The sequence below is a fragment of the Anopheles gambiae genome, chromosome 3 (assembly GCF_943734735.2).
Source record: "Anopheles gambiae chromosome 3, idAnoGambNW_F1_1, whole genome shotgun sequence".
In the NCBI taxonomy this organism is placed as follows: domain Eukaryota; kingdom Metazoa; phylum Arthropoda; class Insecta; order Diptera; family Culicidae; genus Anopheles; species Anopheles gambiae.
In genome coordinates, this window is record NC_064602.1 from 75204670 (window position 1) to 75224434 (window position 19765).

Below are 19765 nucleotides of genomic sequence, written 5' to 3' on the forward strand. Positions count from 1 at the left end.
AAGCGAAGTGAACGCAAAATAAACCAAAAGACTGAATTGATTTTCGGTTCAATGTTTTTTTTTTATTTCATTTCATTTCACTTCGTTTCGTTTGTTTGGTTTGTTTGTAACGCGTCTCCGCGATCGTAACGTTAGTTATGATCATTTATGAATTCATGGACCCACCACCACCGCCATCATCGTTGTCGTCGTTTCGGTGATTGGAAGGTTTGGATGAAATGGTCCAAAAATTAAAGGTGACTTTTATTGTGACCGAGCGGTGAAAAAAGAAGGAAGTGAGTATAAAAATTCTATCAAGGATTTGTGCTCGTAATGTGCGATTTTTTTGGCTCTTTCTATACCCAGAAACAGTCACGAACAAATTCCCCCATCGTTCGAACGTTAATAAACGCACGTGAAATGCGGGCGGTTTATTCGAACTATAAAAATGTTCTATTTTTATTGCACTGTACAAAAACCAAACAGAAGGAGAGAGAGGGAGAGCTTTTTATAAAAATCGAATATCGGTCCCACAAGCGTTGACGCAAGTGAATAAAGGTGAAAATAAATATCCGAACACATAAATATCCAGTAGTAAACTGTGCGGTGTATGTTTTACTGCTGTAATAAGCAATCAAATAAGAATTTCCATTTTGTTGCACTCTGGATTGGATTTTTTTCACATCAAACGTCCTTTTACCCCGGTAATTTGGTGCAATACTTCAATTTGTCGGTTTGATGATGAAGTGCAGTTGTTTATTTTTTCATTTAACTGTGCACAACAAATTATCATTCCGATCGGTACAACTGCTTACTGGTGAAATAATTAAAACGGAAATTTTACTCCCTTGGGTGGCACTGGCAGCAACGACAGGGAATAGTTTCCCATTTCATTGCAAAATAAAGTTGAGTGGAGTGTTAAAAATTAAATAATGCTATAGTTACCGGCAAAAAAACAAGCTTTCCCCTTATCTGCCTTTTGCCTCGCTGATAATGTACTTCTCTCATTTGTGGAAGTTTTTCAGCTGCAGCCGAAGTTAAAACGCTGGAACAATTAATGGCAAAATTCAAACACGCCTCTATCATCAAGCGCCCGAGCTCTTTGATCATTGGGTTGCGCTCGCAGGAGCAGGTGAGCTGTACTTTAAATAATTCCACCTTCACCTGACTTGGTCGTCGTCGTCCCGGAGGCGTACAAAATAAATCGCAATTTAATCCATCCAATATTGCGCACGCCCACCGGTGCGTGAAATAAAATTCACCAAATCTGTTCATTTACAATGCTCGGTCGGGCCAACACTGATACAGCGCGTTTGTCAGGCAAGCAGGATCGGGATCGAGAAAGCGCCAGGGCGATGGATTCGAGGTTTTTCGATTTGGTGCGAAAAGTGTGCGTTTTTGCCATCCGTTTCTGGAAAAGCGTGTGCTAATCGATGACGAAAGTCAAATTTCGTTTCCTTCGACTCTGCTTGGTTGTCCATCAGGCCTCTGCATTACGTTGCTGACGCAGGAGACGGCGACAGATAAATGGGCGGGAGTTTATTCAGCGCACGTGCAGACATTTTGCTTTTGGGGGATGTCGATTTTGTTGTTGTTTTTTGTTACTGTTCGGCGATTTTGTCGACTTTGTGTGACATTGTTTTCTCTTTTCTGCTCTCGGCAACAAACTGGTAAGCCGTGCGAACGGATTTGCTGAGCGTGAACGTTTTGAAACGAACACACCAATGTTGGGTGGGACGCAATAAATGGGCAAATGATGGCAAATGATTTATATTGAGAACATTATTTTAATACATTTTATAAGATGATTCAATCAACAAACTCGTACTAAATAATCTTCATAAAATGCTTTCAATTTATATTATTAACAGAGTTTGTTTCAAGGCCTTATTCAGAGTTGATCAGCTAAAACCTGAAACCTTCTAATGATTAATGGACCATTTTTCCTCTTTTTTCCAAACACACCAGACATTCATCAGGCTTCGAAATTTGCCTCATTTTTATGCAATTAAAAGATGAAACACATGTTAACATAAAACCATGACCAAAATACTCACCCTTCCTTCCTTCATCTCTCTTCCGATACAAACCTGCTCCATCCTGATTACATCGCTCGTCGAGTAGCATTAAATCCTTCGCCCCAAAAAAAAAAGGAAATAAACCAACAGATTGGCTTGCTTTGTGTGTGTGTGTGTGTGTGTGTGTGTGTGTGTGTGTGTGTGTGTGTGTGTCTCCCCGATTCCCTAGCGACAGACGAGCCCCAAAACAGACCGTAGAAGACACAGTTTAGTCGTAGGCAGATTAGGCATTCGGCCGTACCGTACCGTGTCCGTGTTGGAGAATGGTAGCAATTTTATGTCTCTTTTTTGTGCCTCTTTCCTTTCTCCTAGCTCTCCACCGTCTCCGTGTCTGCTGATTTGCGTTCATTTCTTTCATTTTAAACCAACCGTTACGCTCTGCACATTTGTTGTGTCGGTGTGTGGCGAGGTGCTGCTTTATTTTGGCTTAATTTTGCGCTCCGGAAGCCACACTTGAGCGGCGTTACAGCGTCTGTCACATCCAGCCTGGCCCCACGTGTAGCGCCCCCGGATGAGCGAAATCAAATAGGAAGTAATCTCTTTCAGATTACGCCAGTTTATCATTCCCAGGGCCAGCCGCTCTCTGGATGCAGGGATGCTCGGAAACGACCTCCGCAAGGGCACACTTTAGAAGCATTTGGAACTGCTTGCTTCCGGCCCAGATAGGTTGAATTACGGGCTGCACCACACTCAAAGTGAGTGATCTAAATTTGGGAATGTTTCGACACTTCTCTCGACACTTCGCTCGAGGCCAGGGAGAGAGAGCTTTGTTACGGAAAAAATAAAAATAAAAAAGAAAAACAAAAAATAAACCCCGCAACGAAAATGTAAAAATAGTGACAGTAAATGAATGTTTTGCAAATGAACAGCTAACAAGCAGTGCCTGTCACACGCCGTTCCGATGGCTTGCTGTGTTTGGGGTGCTTTATTTGGTGGACTTATCTTTAATTTTGCCTTATTTTGCATTCGTTCCCTCAGTCAGATAAGGGGCAGCCTGTCTGTCTGTTTGGCTTTTTTGTTGCTACTGCGACCGTATTTATTGTAGGGAAGTGAAATTGAGAAGCATTATACAATCGCACTCAAAACCGAAAAAGAGAAAACAAAATCCAAAGCTTCCCATAAGCTTCCTCTGAGCGGGCAATTGAGCTTGAAACGTTTAATGAAAATGCAAGAAAAAAACTGAAGCGCTATGTGGAGCCCGAGCGGCCTTCTGCTGACACGCGCATGCCAGATTTTTCACTTTATTTATTCAACTTGTTGTCGGCGTGTGCGCGTGTTGCTGGCTTTTTTGGTACCGTTCCGCTCCTTTTTTTGGCATTTTGCGTATTGTGGTTTGCGCAATAGGGGGATGGGAGCCGAAATGCAAAACTCGCCCATCACCATACCGGCTTGTACCGAGCTGGGTGCAAAGATGGTTGATAAAACATAAAAATATGCAAAAATGGTACCAAAAAACAGAGCAAAGAGAGAGAGAGAGAGAGAGAGAGAGAGAGAGAGAGAGAGAGAGAGAGAGAAAAATAAAAAGTCAAATTTTCCCTTTCTGTCGGCAGTGGAGATGATGCAATGTTACCGCTTCCAGCGAAAAGATACAACCGAGATAAGATAGTCAAAGAAGACAAAGAAACAGGGAGAAAGAGAAAGAGTGCAAAATGATAATAAAAATGAACACGTGAAAGTTGTGGAAAAGTTGACAGCAAAAATAGAGCTCCAACCCACTGGTACAATGGCACACGCTGCGCAAGTTGATGAACATAATGGGCAAAGGGGCGAGTTGGCAAGATGGCAAATAAAACATGGCTTCTCGTCCATCATAACGGATGGTTCTGCTTGTGAGTGTGTGTGTGTGTGTGTGTGTTGTTTTTTTTAATATTGCTATTGTTGCTGCCACGTTGCATCTTGTTTTCCGTATTCGGATGCACTGCAGCGTATAAATCACACCGACGCCGCTGCTTCCGCGCCAGGCAATTAGTGCAAATGATGAGCCCGGCACACCGTGGGAATAATGAAAATGGGGCACAAGGAACTGCCAGGCGTGTGGTCTAGGCGTGAAATGGCACTCGATCGCATACAGTTGAAGGGGAGGATAGGATAGAGCGAAAAGGGAGCGAGGAAAAGCTCTTGGTCAACCAGTCGAGGCGTGAAATATTTCGCACGCGAACGTGCGCTAGATGATGGTTGGGCAGGACCGCGCGCGCGCTTGCAGGACCCATACAACAATACAATGGCAGAGAAATAAAAACAGACAACAGAAGAAGGGAAGAGGCAACAAAAGTGGACTGGTGCTCATTGGCTTGATTATACATTCATGGCGCGAAAGTATGAAAACACTTTGCAACACCATATACTTACAGGCGCTCTTGAAGGAGGTGTTAACGCTTGCACACTACACACTTACAGCTCGATGGTTTCGGGGAAATAGAGCTCAACACTGGGGCGGCATTTCATTAAAAAAAATATGTTTGGTTTTTTATTCAACTGAGGATTAAAATATAAAAATATGTACAATATAATTTTTCATGAATTACCTAACTAATATATAACTACAATATTTTCTTTTCCACTTTTTTCCATGTGTTTTCTTGTTTTTTTCTCTCTTCTCTTCTTTCGCTTTTTTTCTTCTTCTGTTTGGTTTTTATCCTCTCCGTGTTTTGCGTGTCGATGAGTTGTGGTTTTGTGTTTAATTGTTTTGTGTTTCTTTTTCCTTCTATGGTTTGTGTTTCCTTTTTATTTTCGTTTGGTATGTGTGTTTGTGTTTTTTTTTGTTTGTGTTTCTTTGTTTATGTTGTGTTTTGTTTTTTTCCCGTTTTTTGCCTTTTTATTTGATACGTTTACCTTTGCTTTACATACTTGCTGAAACATTAATCTGCATCCTTTATGGCAACCGTTGTTCGTTCCTTTTACTCTTTCTCTTTCTTTCTTTTTCTTCCTCTCTTTTTCGATTTTTGTTTGTTTGTTTTGGACGCCATTCGGTTGGCTTCGTTTGTTTAGGCGATGCATGCTTACCTTCTGCATTTCCGGACAGTCCAGTGTTGAGCGTTGGCCACGACTGCGATGAAGTTGATGATGGTGAAGATGCTCAAATGATGCTCCTTTCCGGGGGTAGTAAGTGATCCTCTTTGCTTGCCTTACAATCACTCACTTTGCATGCATTTGAAGGATCGTTTACCGTTTTCCTTGTGCCGTGTACCATTCCGGATTTAAAATTGAACGCTTTGTTTCGCTGATCCTGATCCTCAAATACTGATTTACTCTGCTGCGTGGCCGCATGGACTGTGTTACATACGTGTATGCGCGTGTGTGTTTGTATTGTGTGTTCGTTTTTTTTTGTTTCGTTTTAATGGGATGGCGTTGTGTAGTAGTTGTAGCTTCTTTTGTACGTCTGTTTGATGTGGCTGTGTCACTGTTACATGTTGTGTGTTTGCAATCTTACTGCCCCACCCCTGTCCACACTCCCTCCTGCACATACACACATACATTGCACTGGCAACTTGTTGTAGTAGTATAAGTAAGTTATAACATTTTACATGACAGCGAAACAGAACTGTTTCCGTTTCGTATTCTGCTTCCTCTTCCACGCACCGGTTGTGGTATTAGGGAGGGGGTGGTTAATTTTTTGCTTTTCTGGTATGTTTTGTTTACTGTTTGCGTTCTTCTTCGCTCTTCCCATTGTTTGGTTTGCCTCTGTCTGTTTATCGTTTATTTTAATAGTTATTACTTGGCGTCTCCTTCCGTCTCCCTCCGTCTCAGTTTCTTACTATCGCTCGTAGTAGAGTATAACATGTGACTGTGAATTTGTGACAGCACGATTTGTTCGCTTTCGTTTGTCAATTAACTTACACCACTTTGCGTTACGCTCTTGGATATTCTGGTTAGTTCGAGTGTGTGTGTTTTAGTAGATGCTTTGTTCAATTTGTTCAGTTCTTCGCTTTGTTTTTTTTTTCGCTCTTCTGTTCCCCACGCTCCTTCTTGTTCTGTTGGGTTCAATAAAATGATTATTTATATTAACGTATCAGTAGGACTGTTTTGCTAACGATGATTTTCTGTTTTTACCGTATGTGAGTGTGTGTGTGTGTGTTTTTATCTTTTTGTATGCTGTATATACCTGTTTTCCTGTCTCCTGTTATTTCACACTTTTCGTTGGGTGAGCGATATTTGTGTGAAGTCTTGTGTTTGTTTGTTTGTGTATATTTTTCACAGGCAATATCTTCCTCTTTCTTCTTTCTACAACGCTCTTCAACAAAGACGCCACGTTTTTTCTCGTTCTGCGCACGTGTTCCAGATAGTAGAAAAGTTGTTTCCACGCTCTGTGACTCGTCGAGTGGGTCCGATAACAACAAAACACGACTACATCATATTTTCAAACCGTGCCGTGCCCACTGGTGAAACGAAAATATGCTCTCCCTCATCATCATCATCACCTGCTTCATCATGAAGCAGCCGACGCTAACGACATGATCGAATAGCGTACGCTCTCACCCACACAGTGACACACTCTGTTTGCGCCAAGGCCCAAAACTAGAGCATAAAACTTCCTTGGGAGCAAAAAACTGAACCGAACAAAGCACACAAGGAGGGGCCGTCGGTGACCCAAAACCAAAAAAAAAAAAACACAAGTAGTAGGAAAATTTCATCTTCCTTGCAGAGCAGAAAAACATTGACATTGATGGAGTAAAGTTTTCGGGGGACTTGCTTAACCAAATTGGAGCTGGATGCTGCTGTGGGCTGTCCGTTCGAAGTGAGTGTGTTCTCGTCAAAAAACTCACACCCACACGCATGAAATGCTTATAGGAATGTTTTTGTGGGTGTGTTTTTCTTTGCTACCGTTTGTAACACACGGTTGAGGACGAAAAACAGCATAAATAACCCAAAATCGACGAGCAGCGCTGGATGGTCTGTCTTGAACTCCAGTGACCACATAGGCCACACCAACAACAACAAAAAAACAGGCCAATTCCAACCCACATGGAAACCGTTTTGTGATGCGAGAAAGAGAAACGAAGAGAGGGAGCTAGAGGCTAACTTGAAGCATCTTACGCGCTACCACAACCGCAAAGAAACAAAAAAATACGAAACAAAATCAACAAACAATCTGCAGGTGCGCTGCCACCTGCTTACAACGTGCGTACTGCGTGTCAGTCCCTGTGGTCTGCCCTTGCTTCAGCGTTTGACCAGCAGCAGCTTTCCACTCGTTTGAACTTTGCCACTTGTTCGCTTGGCGGGAAAAACACGTTCCTGTTTCGTCACGATTAGCCCATCCGTCTTTAGAGCTTTCCCTGCGTATGTGTGTGTGTGCTTGTGTTTGTTGTTTGTTTTTGTTATGTGTGCTCCTTCCGTCATTCCTGGCATTCCAAACCATTCCCTAACAAAACTCTACTGAAACATTTTCACTTGGCTCTTTTTTCTCATCCCTCTTTTTTTTCTTGCAGCCGCCTTCTTATCAGTCGAGAATGAGCTTCATTTAACCGTTGTATTTTTTTTCTTCTCCTTATTCTCCTGTGTCTTTGTTGTGTCTTGTGTGTAATGATTCGAGATTCGAGTTTCACCGTTTGTTTTTTGTTCTTTATATGTGAGCAAAATTTTTACCTCTCGACCCCGTTCGGTTTAGCAGCAACCGGGATGGGGGCCGGTAGTCTGCCGGTCTTCTTACCTTACCACTTTAAGTGTGTGTATTTAGCGATAGAGAATGGACGTGGATGATTTTCGAATTACCTTTTACTTGTTCGGTATTTTTTTTTCTTAGTTTTTGTTTTGTTTTGGTTGTATTATAACTTATCATTACGTTTGCGTCGCGTCTTGTGTACTTTTTTCTCTCTCTTTCTCTCTCATTTGCTTTGATTTTTGTTTGTTTTTCTTTTCCCTCTTTTTTTGCCTGTGGATAAGTGGGCTTTTTGCTTGCCCCCCCTTTTTTTGTTTATCTCTTGCGAACGCTTGCGTTTCCCATTTCTTCCCTCCCGTTTCTCCCCCCCTTTGTTGCTTGTTGCTGCTGCTGCTGCTCTAAATCTGCCTTAATACGTCTAACTTTATGCTTAAAGACTATAGTTCACATGACAGCTTAGCTGAGCATAGATAACCAATACAAGTAGCATAACAAATGACCTATGCCGGAGTAGAATCTGTAGATTGCGCTGCTTGAACATCGATATGCTGTCTGTGGAGATGAAACGAAGAAAGAAAGAGGGAAAAAGAGGAAAAAAGAAAAGGGAAAAAATCACCATGCCAGTTAGAATCACAAACAAAGCAGATTAGTGAGCAGTTTTTTTTCGGTTGTTGCTGTTGTTGATGTTGTTGTGGAAAGCACAACTGGAGTAGCTTGGAGTGTTTGATTTGCTAAACACCGGTGCCCCTCTTAGTTGATGAATTTAAATTGAATTGCGCCGCGATTGGAACACAATGTTGATTGCATACGTAATTGTGCCTTTTCCGATGGCTGGCTCTAAAAACTCCCCAAAATGGAATTTCCCGGCACGACAGTTGAATAATAAGAATGTACGCTGCTTTGTACGGCGAGCCGTACGAGCATTTAAATCAACCGTTTTATGTTTGTTTTGTATGGCCTTAAATTCAATGTGCTGCCGTGCACAAAATTGGATTCTTTGGTCATAATTCCGTGCGCAGAGCTTATTGCAAACCAGGTCCCACGGCTCTAATGCACTGAAGCCGGGCGATAATAATCAAGCAAATATTGAATGCTGCGCCTCCGCGGACCGTTTGCGAAGCGTGCAGCAAAACAAAAGGCAATATCTGCGCTTGATATCGACAGCGCGAACGCGCTCTACACTCGCTACACCAGCTGGGACCGGGGCAGCATTTTACCGATCTCGCTGCTGTCACAGCTGCAAAGCACATGCATATGCTGCTGCATCTCCCCTTCGAGGCAACGCCCTACGATGATGATCCTCCTCGCCCGCCGCCGATGGCTTCTCATTTCCAATTTCAATTGACATCCCATTGCTATCGTACGGGCTACTTTACGCGAATGGTTCGCCATGTGTAGGGAGACCCCCGGGTGTCAATAGCAGCACACGCGAGTTCATGATTTATGCAGCACTGAGCGCTGTATAAAGCGTTGCCAACGCACCACAAGTCATCTGCCACGGGTGAACATGGCCCTTGGGGTGGTGCCCCGAACCTGTCCCCCCTTCCCCTCCCCCCGCCAGCTCTCCAGCCATCGCTCTATAAACAACAGTAATGAGAATTCAATTATGCTTACCATCAAACAGCGATCTTGCCGATGACGTGACAGCGGATGCAGACGATTCTCCTGTGGGCGCCACAAAAGGGGTTCATAGCATCGAGCGATTGTCAGCGATGGAGGCAACACAGCCCATGCCCACGGGAATACGCGGAAACGAAATCACAAACAAGCAGATCAATATCGGGCAGCTATGTAAATGGAAAATAGTTGTGCGATGTGCGGTGGTTGGTGTGTGTGTGTGTGCTGAGGTGTGCGTTGGTACCGTTGGGAGGAGCGTCCCATCCCGTTTGTAAAGTCACCTTTTTGCAAGGGAGCACATACACACACAAGCGCGCACACACGTACATCGCACACCGTTTTGTCTGGTTTTGCAGGCTGGCCTCTTTGTCGTTAACCTACCGTTGATAACGTGCAGTGAGACAGTGATCGGTGGACTGTTGGATGGGCTGCAGGAGTAATTTCCGGAGTCCTTCTTTCTCGTCGATTCTATTATCAGCGAGCCAATCTGCGGAGAGGTGGAAGTGCAGGTGAAAGAGTGAGAACAGGACAATGTTATTGATGCGTAGTGAAGGGAAACGGAGGGTCTGGGAAGGTTGCTAACTGGTCCCAATTGATTTATGATCAGTTTTTAACAACGTTTCGATACTGTCTACTGTGTGTGGCGTCTGTTTTATAGGGGTTTCCAGGGGTTTTCATAGTTGTGGGACACTTCCTAGACTCATTCTCATTGGAAGTGAACTTCATATGTTGAAAATTCGACTCTATGACACCCTTTTCGGACGGGCTCATTGGAAATTCCTATTGGATTAGTCCAACAAGAGTGCTATGGGGAGTCCAATTCACATTACAATAAGTTCATTTCATGGAAGAAAGAGTTAATAAAGTTTCCCACAGCTATGAGTACTCCTAGAAAACCCTGTATGGAACTTTATCAACTTGTTTCATTGTTAATAAACTTGCAGTTATTTTTTGCTACGGTTAGATGTTTTATTTTCTCTACTAGTAATGTTAATCCGGTTCTAGTTTCATGGTTTAACTGAATAATAAAAATAATCTTTACAGTAATTGTTGGACAGTGTGTCGTATTTTTTGCATTTAGAGCTCAAATTCTTGCTACTCTCTTTTCATTGAGACATCTCTTAGATAATTAGTTAATTTATGATGACACTTAAACTTTAATTTAACAGTTTTTGCTAATAGCTTTCATTAAATGCTCTAAAGTAAGCATGACTTGCCCCAAAGCTTCAGGCGCAAAAATAGGCTGCTCATGAGGCAAACATTCACATGTATCATTCAAAAAGTGTGTTTTTCCGGCAACGTTCAGCGGAAACTATATGATTGTCATTGAATATTATTTAATTAAAGCATATTATTTTACTGAAAGGAATCACACGTATTTTAATCTTTTCTGATTCTTTTTTAAACATGAAAAAACAAGTAAGAAAATGAAGGTTAAAATCAATGAATCTCGACTGTCCACGTGCCTCAATCGCGTCATCATGGAGGCGCCCAGTCGTTCACGTTTAAAAGCTCCATGTGACTATTATTGCTTTGTAACTCTGTAGCCGCTGGTCTAAAATCACAATCATTTGAATGAGCAGGTAGTGTGATGGAGAAAGACTGATTCAATTGACTTTAATTGTTTTTTTTTTTCGAGTTGAATGCACACGACCAAAGAGCGAACACAATATATCATATAGGCATCCGGTTAAGGTGTTAAATTAAAGTTATATAATGCTATAGATTGTCTACATTTCAACTTACTTAGTTGGTAGTAAAACTAGGAACCATTATTTTTCTCATACACAACAGCCTGCAGTCAACTTTCGAGACGAAGCGTCGAAAAAACTCTGACACAACACAAATGGTCCCCATCGCAATGCAAACGCAATGGCGCAAACTTACCGTACTGTGGATGTCCCCATCGAGATCGGGTGCACCGCGGTCCAGCTGCGTCTTCCAGCCGCGCCGGCTCTCGGTGAAGATCTGCTGCGTACCGTGGTACCAGATGATGTAGGAGGGTGGCTCGAGGGCGCCCCGGACCACACATCGCAGGATGACGGCACTGCCGGCCTTGACGTAGCGATCGGAGTCACCTATAAGCTCGGTTCTTGGCACTGGAAGCGACAGAAAGCAAGATGGTTACACTTAATCTTCCGCCTCGAATGACGATGAAGGTGACACGAGCCCGGGGGGAGGAAAGCAATCGAGCCAAACAAATAGTTCAACCGGATCAATTCGTATCCAAAAAGAAAAAAAACCGGGGGAAACGAGTTAAAAGAGAGCAAGAGAGAGAGAGAGAAACAGGGAAGGAAAGATATATCTACACCTAGGCTTAAATAAAGTTGCACAATAAAGGGAAACTTATTTGCTCGTTCAACTGTAGGCTGGGCCGCTTCTAGCTTCTAACAACGGCCGAATTGTGAGGACGGGCAACCGAACCGAAGTGGGCAATCAACATCCAAACCCTACCTTCAACCGGGCAGCCGGGCCGGGCCCGCTCTATCTCGACTCTCCGCCGCCCCACACGACAACGGGCTAAGCGGGCAGTAAATTTTCATTCCACTCAATTTCGACGATCTAAAGTTGTGTCAATTTTCGGCAAATTTTCCACCAAAATTGCCCTCGGCACGACACACGACGACGACAACGCTGGGTCCTTTGGCTTTCAGAGGCTTTCGTGGGGGGCTAGAATCCGAGAGGAAGTAAGTCTGTGTGTGGGTGATGCCGCTAGAGCAATGTGTGGGGATAAAGCTCCAAATAAAAGCATAAATTCTACGAAGAAGCGACGAAGAAGTACCTGGGCTGGGGGAAAAACAAAAACAGAAACCATAAACGAACGCGAAATCCTTCACAGCTACGCTTCTTACGGGGCCACAGTCACAAAAATAAAAGCCCCACTGGCTGGCTGGCTGTTGGGTTGGAAATTTATGGCGCTTTTAAGCCAGTCTCACAAGCCCGTCTGCCGTTACGACCCGATCGACAGGGCTCCGGCTTTGGCGTTGGTTCGTTTTGTGTGCCAGTGTCCGGTTTGTTCTTCCCGCGGCTGCAGTAACAGGGTCCCTGGGATGTATCTTTTTATTTTTTTTTTTGATTCGTTGATCGTTTATCGGTTTGGCACACGGCACACCAGTGGGTAAGGAAGTCGGCCAGGTTTGCGGTTTTAATGGTTCTAAATTTACTGTAAAAGCCTCTGCTAATCCCTGTGAGTGCTTTACCGATTGCCGGGACGGTTTTATTTATCGTCAATCGGTGGCGTCGGTGGCCCAATCGTGCCCAGCGCGTTTCTGTGTGGATGTGTGTGTGCCCTTGCCTAGACCGCACCACACAACAGGTCTTTGCAATAGGTCGCTTGCAAACGCGCAAACCCGAATACGATTTGTTGTACGATGCATGGATTTCGATTCTTGTGCGCCGCTCCTCCCTTTCCTCCTCACCAGCAGTCTGAGGAAAGGAAGGCAGTGGAAGAAGCCCATTAATGCAATATAATCTGCCGTGAATAAATCATCCACGTAGCGCAGCACAATCGGTCGTTACAAGGATGAAACCACCAAACGCCACACCGCGCCGGGTGAGGAACCATTTGGCCAGTAGGTACTTGTGAAGTGCTTGCAACAGCTCATAAAACCTGCTGCAATCTTCCTGCCACTCCCCTGGTATCGCTGCCCCGATCAAGTGGATGGTATGGCCTTCGCCGTCTCCAACCCAACGCCAAGGTAAGAGACCAACGACCGAATGGCGCATTTTACATCCATTTCAGGCGAACTGCTTTACATTGAACGACACTTTAGCTTTTGTGTGTTTGTGTGTGTGTGTTTAGAGGGAGTGAGGTAGAGATTGCAGAGACGAAAGGTGGCTAGGACGGGTCTAAAAAAAAGGTCATCTAGTGGGATGTGTTTGTGTGCGCAAACGGTGGGGCGTTTGCCGCGCTCGGATCCACTTTGCGCGACAAGTGCTTACGCGAGCGCGTTTACACATTTGCAGCAAATTATCGTCGCTATATACAGCACAACTACTGCACTCTGCACAACCGACCGAACAGCTAAAAAGCGCGTACGCGTGCACTGGGTAAAAACAGCTTCATTCAACCCAAGTGTCGTAGGCCGCCATCGTTCGGATAGTGCTGCGTGCCGGCGCGTAGCAAAATCTGGCCGCATTTTATCGCATCTCCCACCCGATGTCTGTTGTTTTCCCCCCGTCAGCATCGGCGCCCTCATCGGTGGGTGAAATAAAAAGGTGAAAAATAAAACGCTGCATTAGACTAGGCGGGTGGGCGGAGGGTGCTAGCGGGGAGTTGCTCATAACGACGGACAACTTAACATAATCGAGCGTTTCGCTGTGTCGGACGCCGAGGCACGTTGGCCCTTTTATTTTCGTATTTTGCCCCCGCTTCCCCCCATACCGAGCACTTCAAACGCGGCGCCGCCGTTCGTTGAACTATTGTCGAGCGCCTTTGTAAGGTTGTTTGCCGCTGTGTTACGAGCTGGCGCTCGATGATTGTTTTATGTGAAGTGTTTTATGTTGGACAAGCGCGTTTGACATGCACCGTTTGGTGGAGATTGCAGAGGATTGTCGCAGGAGGAGGGTTGCTGTTTTTCCCCCGTACACAATAAGACCCACTATCAATTAAGGTCAGAAAGTGGCCAGATTGGTCAACCATCGGTACGTGCATTTGTTTTGGTGGGTTGGTGGGAAATGTTGCAATGTGGTAGCAAATGGCTTCGGAATTTATTTTAAAGGTTCAGCAAAATTTGAATTATACAACAACTTTACCTCTTTTGTTCAAATTGTGAGTCCAAGTTGAGAGAAAGAGCTTTTCTCAGCTCATGCTTTGTGATCTTTTGCATGTTTGCATGCTTGAATGTATACTTTTAAGATTGAAACTGACAATTCAAAAGCTCGATCGAAGTGGGAACGGTTGAAACGGTTGTCAACACTTAAACTGACTTTACGGATAGTTTGCTCCACTGTTTGTTAGAACATTATAGGCCTGATTATTAAACACAAACGGAAATGACACAAGACAAGTGCGTCAAGACAAACGGAAAATAGATATGTATTGCAAACCGTTCTTGTGATACACAAGTTTCGTTAATTTTTTTCTTTCGTTAAAGCTGTGTCAAAGCCTTTGTCGATGTGTCAAAATGTTCAAAATCAAAATAAAAAAACGTAAACAAGTTTATTTAAGACACGATCGTTTATCAAGCTAACAATCCTTGTTTAAAACTTCGAAATGATTTTCTCCCACTTTGTAAGTGACGATAGTAGCAGTGAAGAAGAAACAACGGTAGATCTGGTAAAACAGCGCCGACTGCTTCGAAGTGTTTTCGACCCGTTACAGCTTTCTAACCAAGTGAGAGTTAAGCATGCGGATCATTTGTGCAAACCGTGTTATACATGTTTCATTTCGTGGTTGTTAATTTCAGATTTAAGAAAAACATTTTTGTGGCGAAGGAAATTTTCCTTGACATTCTGGCGGAGATCGAGCCCTCCGAGTCTTTGTTATTCCTAAAAGTGTATGCAGTATTAGATGTGATAATTACATGTGACTATGCTGTTGGTTGTTGAAGCAGCCACTCACTGGAGAAGTTGCTGCAATCCAATGCTATTGAACGCAAACCGGGTGCGTGAGCCTTTCATCTTTCGACTACCATCGAAGAACAACAAAGGAAGGAAATAACAGCAGCTTCTTAACCCAAAACAGCAGCACGTTACCAGTATCTCCAGCTTATCGCCATTTGTATGGATATGGCAGTACACATATTTTTGTTTAAAATGTTAAAATTTGATAATTTCTGAAATAAAATACTTATATTTTGTCGTGAAAGCAACAGTAACAACTCTGTTGTTGTGTTGTGTCGGTCAAACAATCTGAGATTGGCGCCTTTCCGTGACAAAAAGCTGACGGAAAGCAGTTTGACAATTTAGGATTTCCGTTTGTGTTTCATAATACATATCTTGGCAGTGTGCTTGTGAGTTTGTGTTTCGTCAAATTTTGTTTTTCCAACACACAACACAAACGGATTTCATAATACAAATCTTCCGATTTTGACAACTTGTCTTTACAATTTGTGTTTAATAATCGGACCTTATGTCATATTTTACACATTACTGAGCAGAATGCTAGGTAACAGGAACTACCGATCCTCTTCGATCGAACTACAGTCCGAACGCACTAGTTGAACTTCAATTTCCTTCCAACTATTGAATTTGTCCTTTTTAGTTGGCTTGTTTTACCATGTAAAAAACCCAACAGACCGTGAGATTTTTGTTAATTTATAAAAACCGGTGTGTACATACAAACGCATGCTTTTTAATTGAACTGTCAGCCAACTGTGGCGCATTCAACTAAAAAGCGTTCAAATATTGAATTCTTACTGTACTTTAATCTCTTCAAAATAGTTTCTTTTATATTTATTTCTATATTTTAATACAATTCAAAACTTTCTTCTTTAAAATCAAAGGAAACATTTTATACTTTTCATTTGAATAAACGAATAATTTGAAAAACTCTGTAAAATTATCCCTTAATTAATTACACTATTAATACCCCTCAAAAGGCACACGTTTCTATTTAATCCAAAAAAAGTTTGTTAAGCAAAAGCTATTCAAAGAGTTGTTATTGAGATCTATTGCATAGATACATGTTTCTTTATGATTTGAAAAGTTTTACAGTTTATAAGTATTGCTTTTTGGATAGAAACTATCGTTCACTTTAGTAGTAAGTTCAGCTAGCTGAGGCCACATTATAATCAAACATTTTTCCAACTATAACATCCTTCACACATTTTTACAACAAACTTTCCACCAGCACCACACTGTTGGGGAAATTATTTTCCCCCAAAAGCCAAAAGCGCGGCTGATTACGGCTTCAGCGCACTACTTAACCAAAACTTTCCCACGGCCATCATCAAACTTTCGCCGACTAACTTGGTTCTTACCAAGAAAAGTGCTGGATGCCTGTGAACTTGGCCACCGAAGAGAGAGAAAGAGAGAGAGAAAAAAACACAACCACACACAAACACACACATACGAAGCACCCTTTGTACGCCAAACTCCCGCAAAGGCCAAAATTATGACGAATGTTTGGCAAGAAGTGGCCTCCCAAAAAGAATAAAAGATTATGTGAAACGCTTGTTAGCCATCCCGTCCGCACATGGAGGCTGCGTAGTTTTCCACCACCACCACCACCCATCCAAACCAACCGACCGGGTTCACCATCTTGGCGGTGAGCAATTGTGATGAAAAAGAAAGTTTGTAAACTTCTACTAAGGTTCCCCTCTTTTGGGCTGCTGGGTGGCTGCTTCAGCCCCATTCTCCCTTCTCCCACAGTACTGGCCAGAAAACTTTCCGCAACCGGTCATCTTTGAAGTTGTTGTTGCTGCTGCTACTGCTGCCTGGTAGTATCGGTGGAGAGGGTTTAATCCGCTAGTTCGCCGAACAGATCCCAGCCCGAGCAAAGGCTGCTAAAGTTGGGTATGGAAATTGTAAATTTGAATATGGTACAAGTTTTGTGTAAGGATCGGGCGGATGAGCGGGATGCTCGGGAGCTTTCCGATAAATTTCGTTAGTTTCGGTGGCGAATTTGCCGAGTTTTTGCCGCGTACAAAGGACGGTGGTTCCGGTTGACTAACTGGGAGTGGCAGGGGATGGTGAAACCCGGTTCCGTATTATTGTGCGAAATATTTCGTTTGAATTACTGAACGACTTTTGCGTTAGTTGGGCGGATGAAGAACGGCATGGTGCAGCAGCAGCAGCAGCAGCAGCAGCAGCAGCAAACAACAACACTTTGTGGTAAACGAGGGAAAAGTCGCCAAACTGTTGGTTTGGTAAAAGTGGGCCCAAACGATGGAGCTTGTTTTTATTTTCAGTGGAATAAAGAAAAAACCAAAATTGTTTTCCCGGTAAAGCAGGCGTGTGAAAAGGGACACCATGGTGACGCGAGCAGCCCAAATTGGGCTGCTTTTGCTTGCATGTTAAGCCGTATAGCCGGAAACGCCTTGGAACTTTCGATCAAAGTAACCTTTTTTTGCAGGGGTGGGCTCAAATTGGTAAAATTTCTGCCATTAATCCATTCCTGGTATTAAATACAAAGCGTTGAACATGGCTCGTACGTGCACCCCTTCCGCATTTGTTGTTTAAGCTTGATGGAACAAAAGAAAAACAAAAATGAGACCGAATTTTGCACACTAAATATCAATAACAGACCAGCCAGGAACGCGGAAAATCTCAAAAGCTCGAAAAGTCGTCGGCTGTAATTCAAGCCGCAAACCCCCTCTTGAGCGGAAGCGCCTTTTTCGCCAAATTGCGCACCAGGCAGCGGCAGGCGTAGCCGCAAAGCTAACAATAATAATGCACGCGAAAAGGATTATCGGCATCGCAGGGGGCGGCCCTTACCGGCGTACTGCACATGGCGTTTGTTTTTGTGCCACACAGTTTGTAACCGTACTTTATTGCGAGTAAAGGTTTGCGCACGGAAACCCAAAAAAACCGGGGATTGGTAGTGCATCAACTGCCCGCTGCGCCTACGCGTATGATTATGACAGGCCTTTCTCGCAGCGGAAAGCTCATGTTTATTGCGCGGGAAGTAGGTTTTTGAGGGGGAAAAATGGACGGACTTGCGCTGGTGGTTGCGTCGGCTCGATCGGCATCGGGATTCAATAATTTGTGGCTTAATGTAGTGTACACGGTGGCTTTTGGTCGGCGGCAGTGCAAACAGCAGCAACTGTGCCTGTACGCTACGGTACGGTCCGACGTTCAGTAGCGCACACATGCGGTGTGGTCTTACCATCGCTCTAATAACTGTGGAGGCAACAACATCCGGCCAGCGATCTCCACGTACGCGTGCACATCCCGGCTTCTGTGTGTGTGTGTGTGTGTGTGTGTGTTTGTCGTACCTTGTGCCCGTATGAAAAATAAAACCACGTACGCGGGCTGCGCCAACGATCCGAACGGCATGAATTCACCATGAGGCTCGCTGAGGTGCTCGGGAACATCATTGTGGAAATGGGACGGTTGCTCGCTAGCGCTTCTTTGCGGACCGTTTCCACCAGGCCTCCATTCAGTGGGGAGGGGGGGGGGGAGGTCTGTTATTTACTTCGTGCATCGAATCACTAATGATGGTCACAGGAGAAATCAGATCGCAAGACCCAAACCGTACCGTCATCCTGCGGTTCTGTGTTCATTGTTGTATGTGTGTGTGTAGATCTACTCACATCTCCGTGTGTGTGTGTGTGTGTAGTGGGGTTATGTTAGACTTCTTTCCGGTGTTTGGTTTTCTGGGGTTGGAGTGGAACGATGGCACAAGCCCAGCAGAGAACCTCGATAGTGTAATCCGGGTAAGTATGTTCGCCCGTGCAACTGTTGGCATTTAATTAAGAACACGGGCAAACCAAAACTTTGCCACCCGATGTGCCGCGCCTGCTCAAGTTACTTCAGCTACCGGCACGGACGCATTCGCCGGAAACCAAGCCAAGGGGGAAGTTATTTATCTGGATCGGTCCGGAGTAGACTTCCCAAGGTGTGTTTGGGCGAGCGATAGAGCCTTTCTTTTGTTTCCCCTTTTTTGTGTGCGTGTATTGTTTGGCTTTGTTTCAAACCGTACAAGAACCGGGTAGACCGGTACCTGTAATAAGTGTCTTGTAGTCAATCGATTTATGGCTAGCTTGGTACAAAAGCCTTGCGGAGTGGTATGGTAGGACATTAAAAAGTAAGTGCGCACTTTGCAGCTAGCAGCTATCTCTACCGGGGTTGAATGGTACATTCTCAAAATTTCCCACTTCCCGGTCAACATATGGTGTACATCCTAACCTTCCCCTTACACACACACTCCATCATCTCTGTCTCTCTCGTTCGAGTACATGTGCACGCTTGTTCGTGTAACATCCGGGGTTGTGAAAAGTTGTACTTTGTGCTGTTTTTGACAGCGCCCTGTATTACTTTTTGACGAGTGCACCCAACCGAGCAGTGGAGTGTGTGTGTGTGTGGAGTGGCATCCCTTCCCGCAAAGCTGGCTGCTGTGTCGCTGTGTTCCGGGCACGCAGATAGTATGATGAATATTGAATACGACCCCCTGTTAATGTGTGTGTGTGTGTGAGAGCAAGGTATCCGTCAACCGTTATCAGGCTGGGAGGCGCTTTCCGGAGCCACCGTGTGTGCGGTGCTATCGAAAAATCAACGCACAACTTTCGTCGGCCCTCCCGGAAGCAGCAGCAGCAGCAGCACCACGTTGCCATGGACACGTCGATTTGGGGAGGTCTCGGTTGGCTTTAATCATTCAGCAGCCAGCAGCACAGCACGGGCGGCCATTATTCGACCGCCATCAAGTGGAGGCCATCGCTTTCAGCAAACTGAACGGACGGCGCCCGTCCGGTTCGATACCGGACGCAGCTCAAGAGTCATCATGTCATCGTCCTGTTGTTCTCGACGCTAGGAAAGCGGGCATTAGGCTACCGGATAGGATATACAGTCATCATAAAGGGGGGTTTTTTGTGTGTGTGTTTTTGTATGTACT

The 19765-nt window shown here is 44.3% G+C and overlaps 1 protein-coding gene across 2 annotated transcripts in view; it reads right to left on the reverse strand.

The window, feature by feature from the left end:
- Positions 1-4496: 4496 nt before the first annotated feature.
- Positions 4497-19765, reverse strand: part of LOC1270797 (zwei Ig domain protein zig-8) — a 49559-nt gene continuing 34290 nt past the window's right edge. For both annotated transcript variants that reach the window (XM_061656365.1, XM_061656364.1), the window contains 4 exons: positions 11158-11369; positions 9652-9757; positions 9268-9318; positions 4497-8205 (listed from right to left, as the gene is read on the reverse strand). In XM_061656365.1, coding sequence (XP_061512349.1) covers positions 8084-8205; positions 9268-9318; positions 9652-9757; positions 11158-11369 — 491 coding nt within the window. In that variant the 3' untranslated portion in view covers positions 4497-8083. The remainder of the gene's footprint in view (positions 8206-9267; positions 9319-9651; positions 9758-11157; positions 11370-19765) is intronic.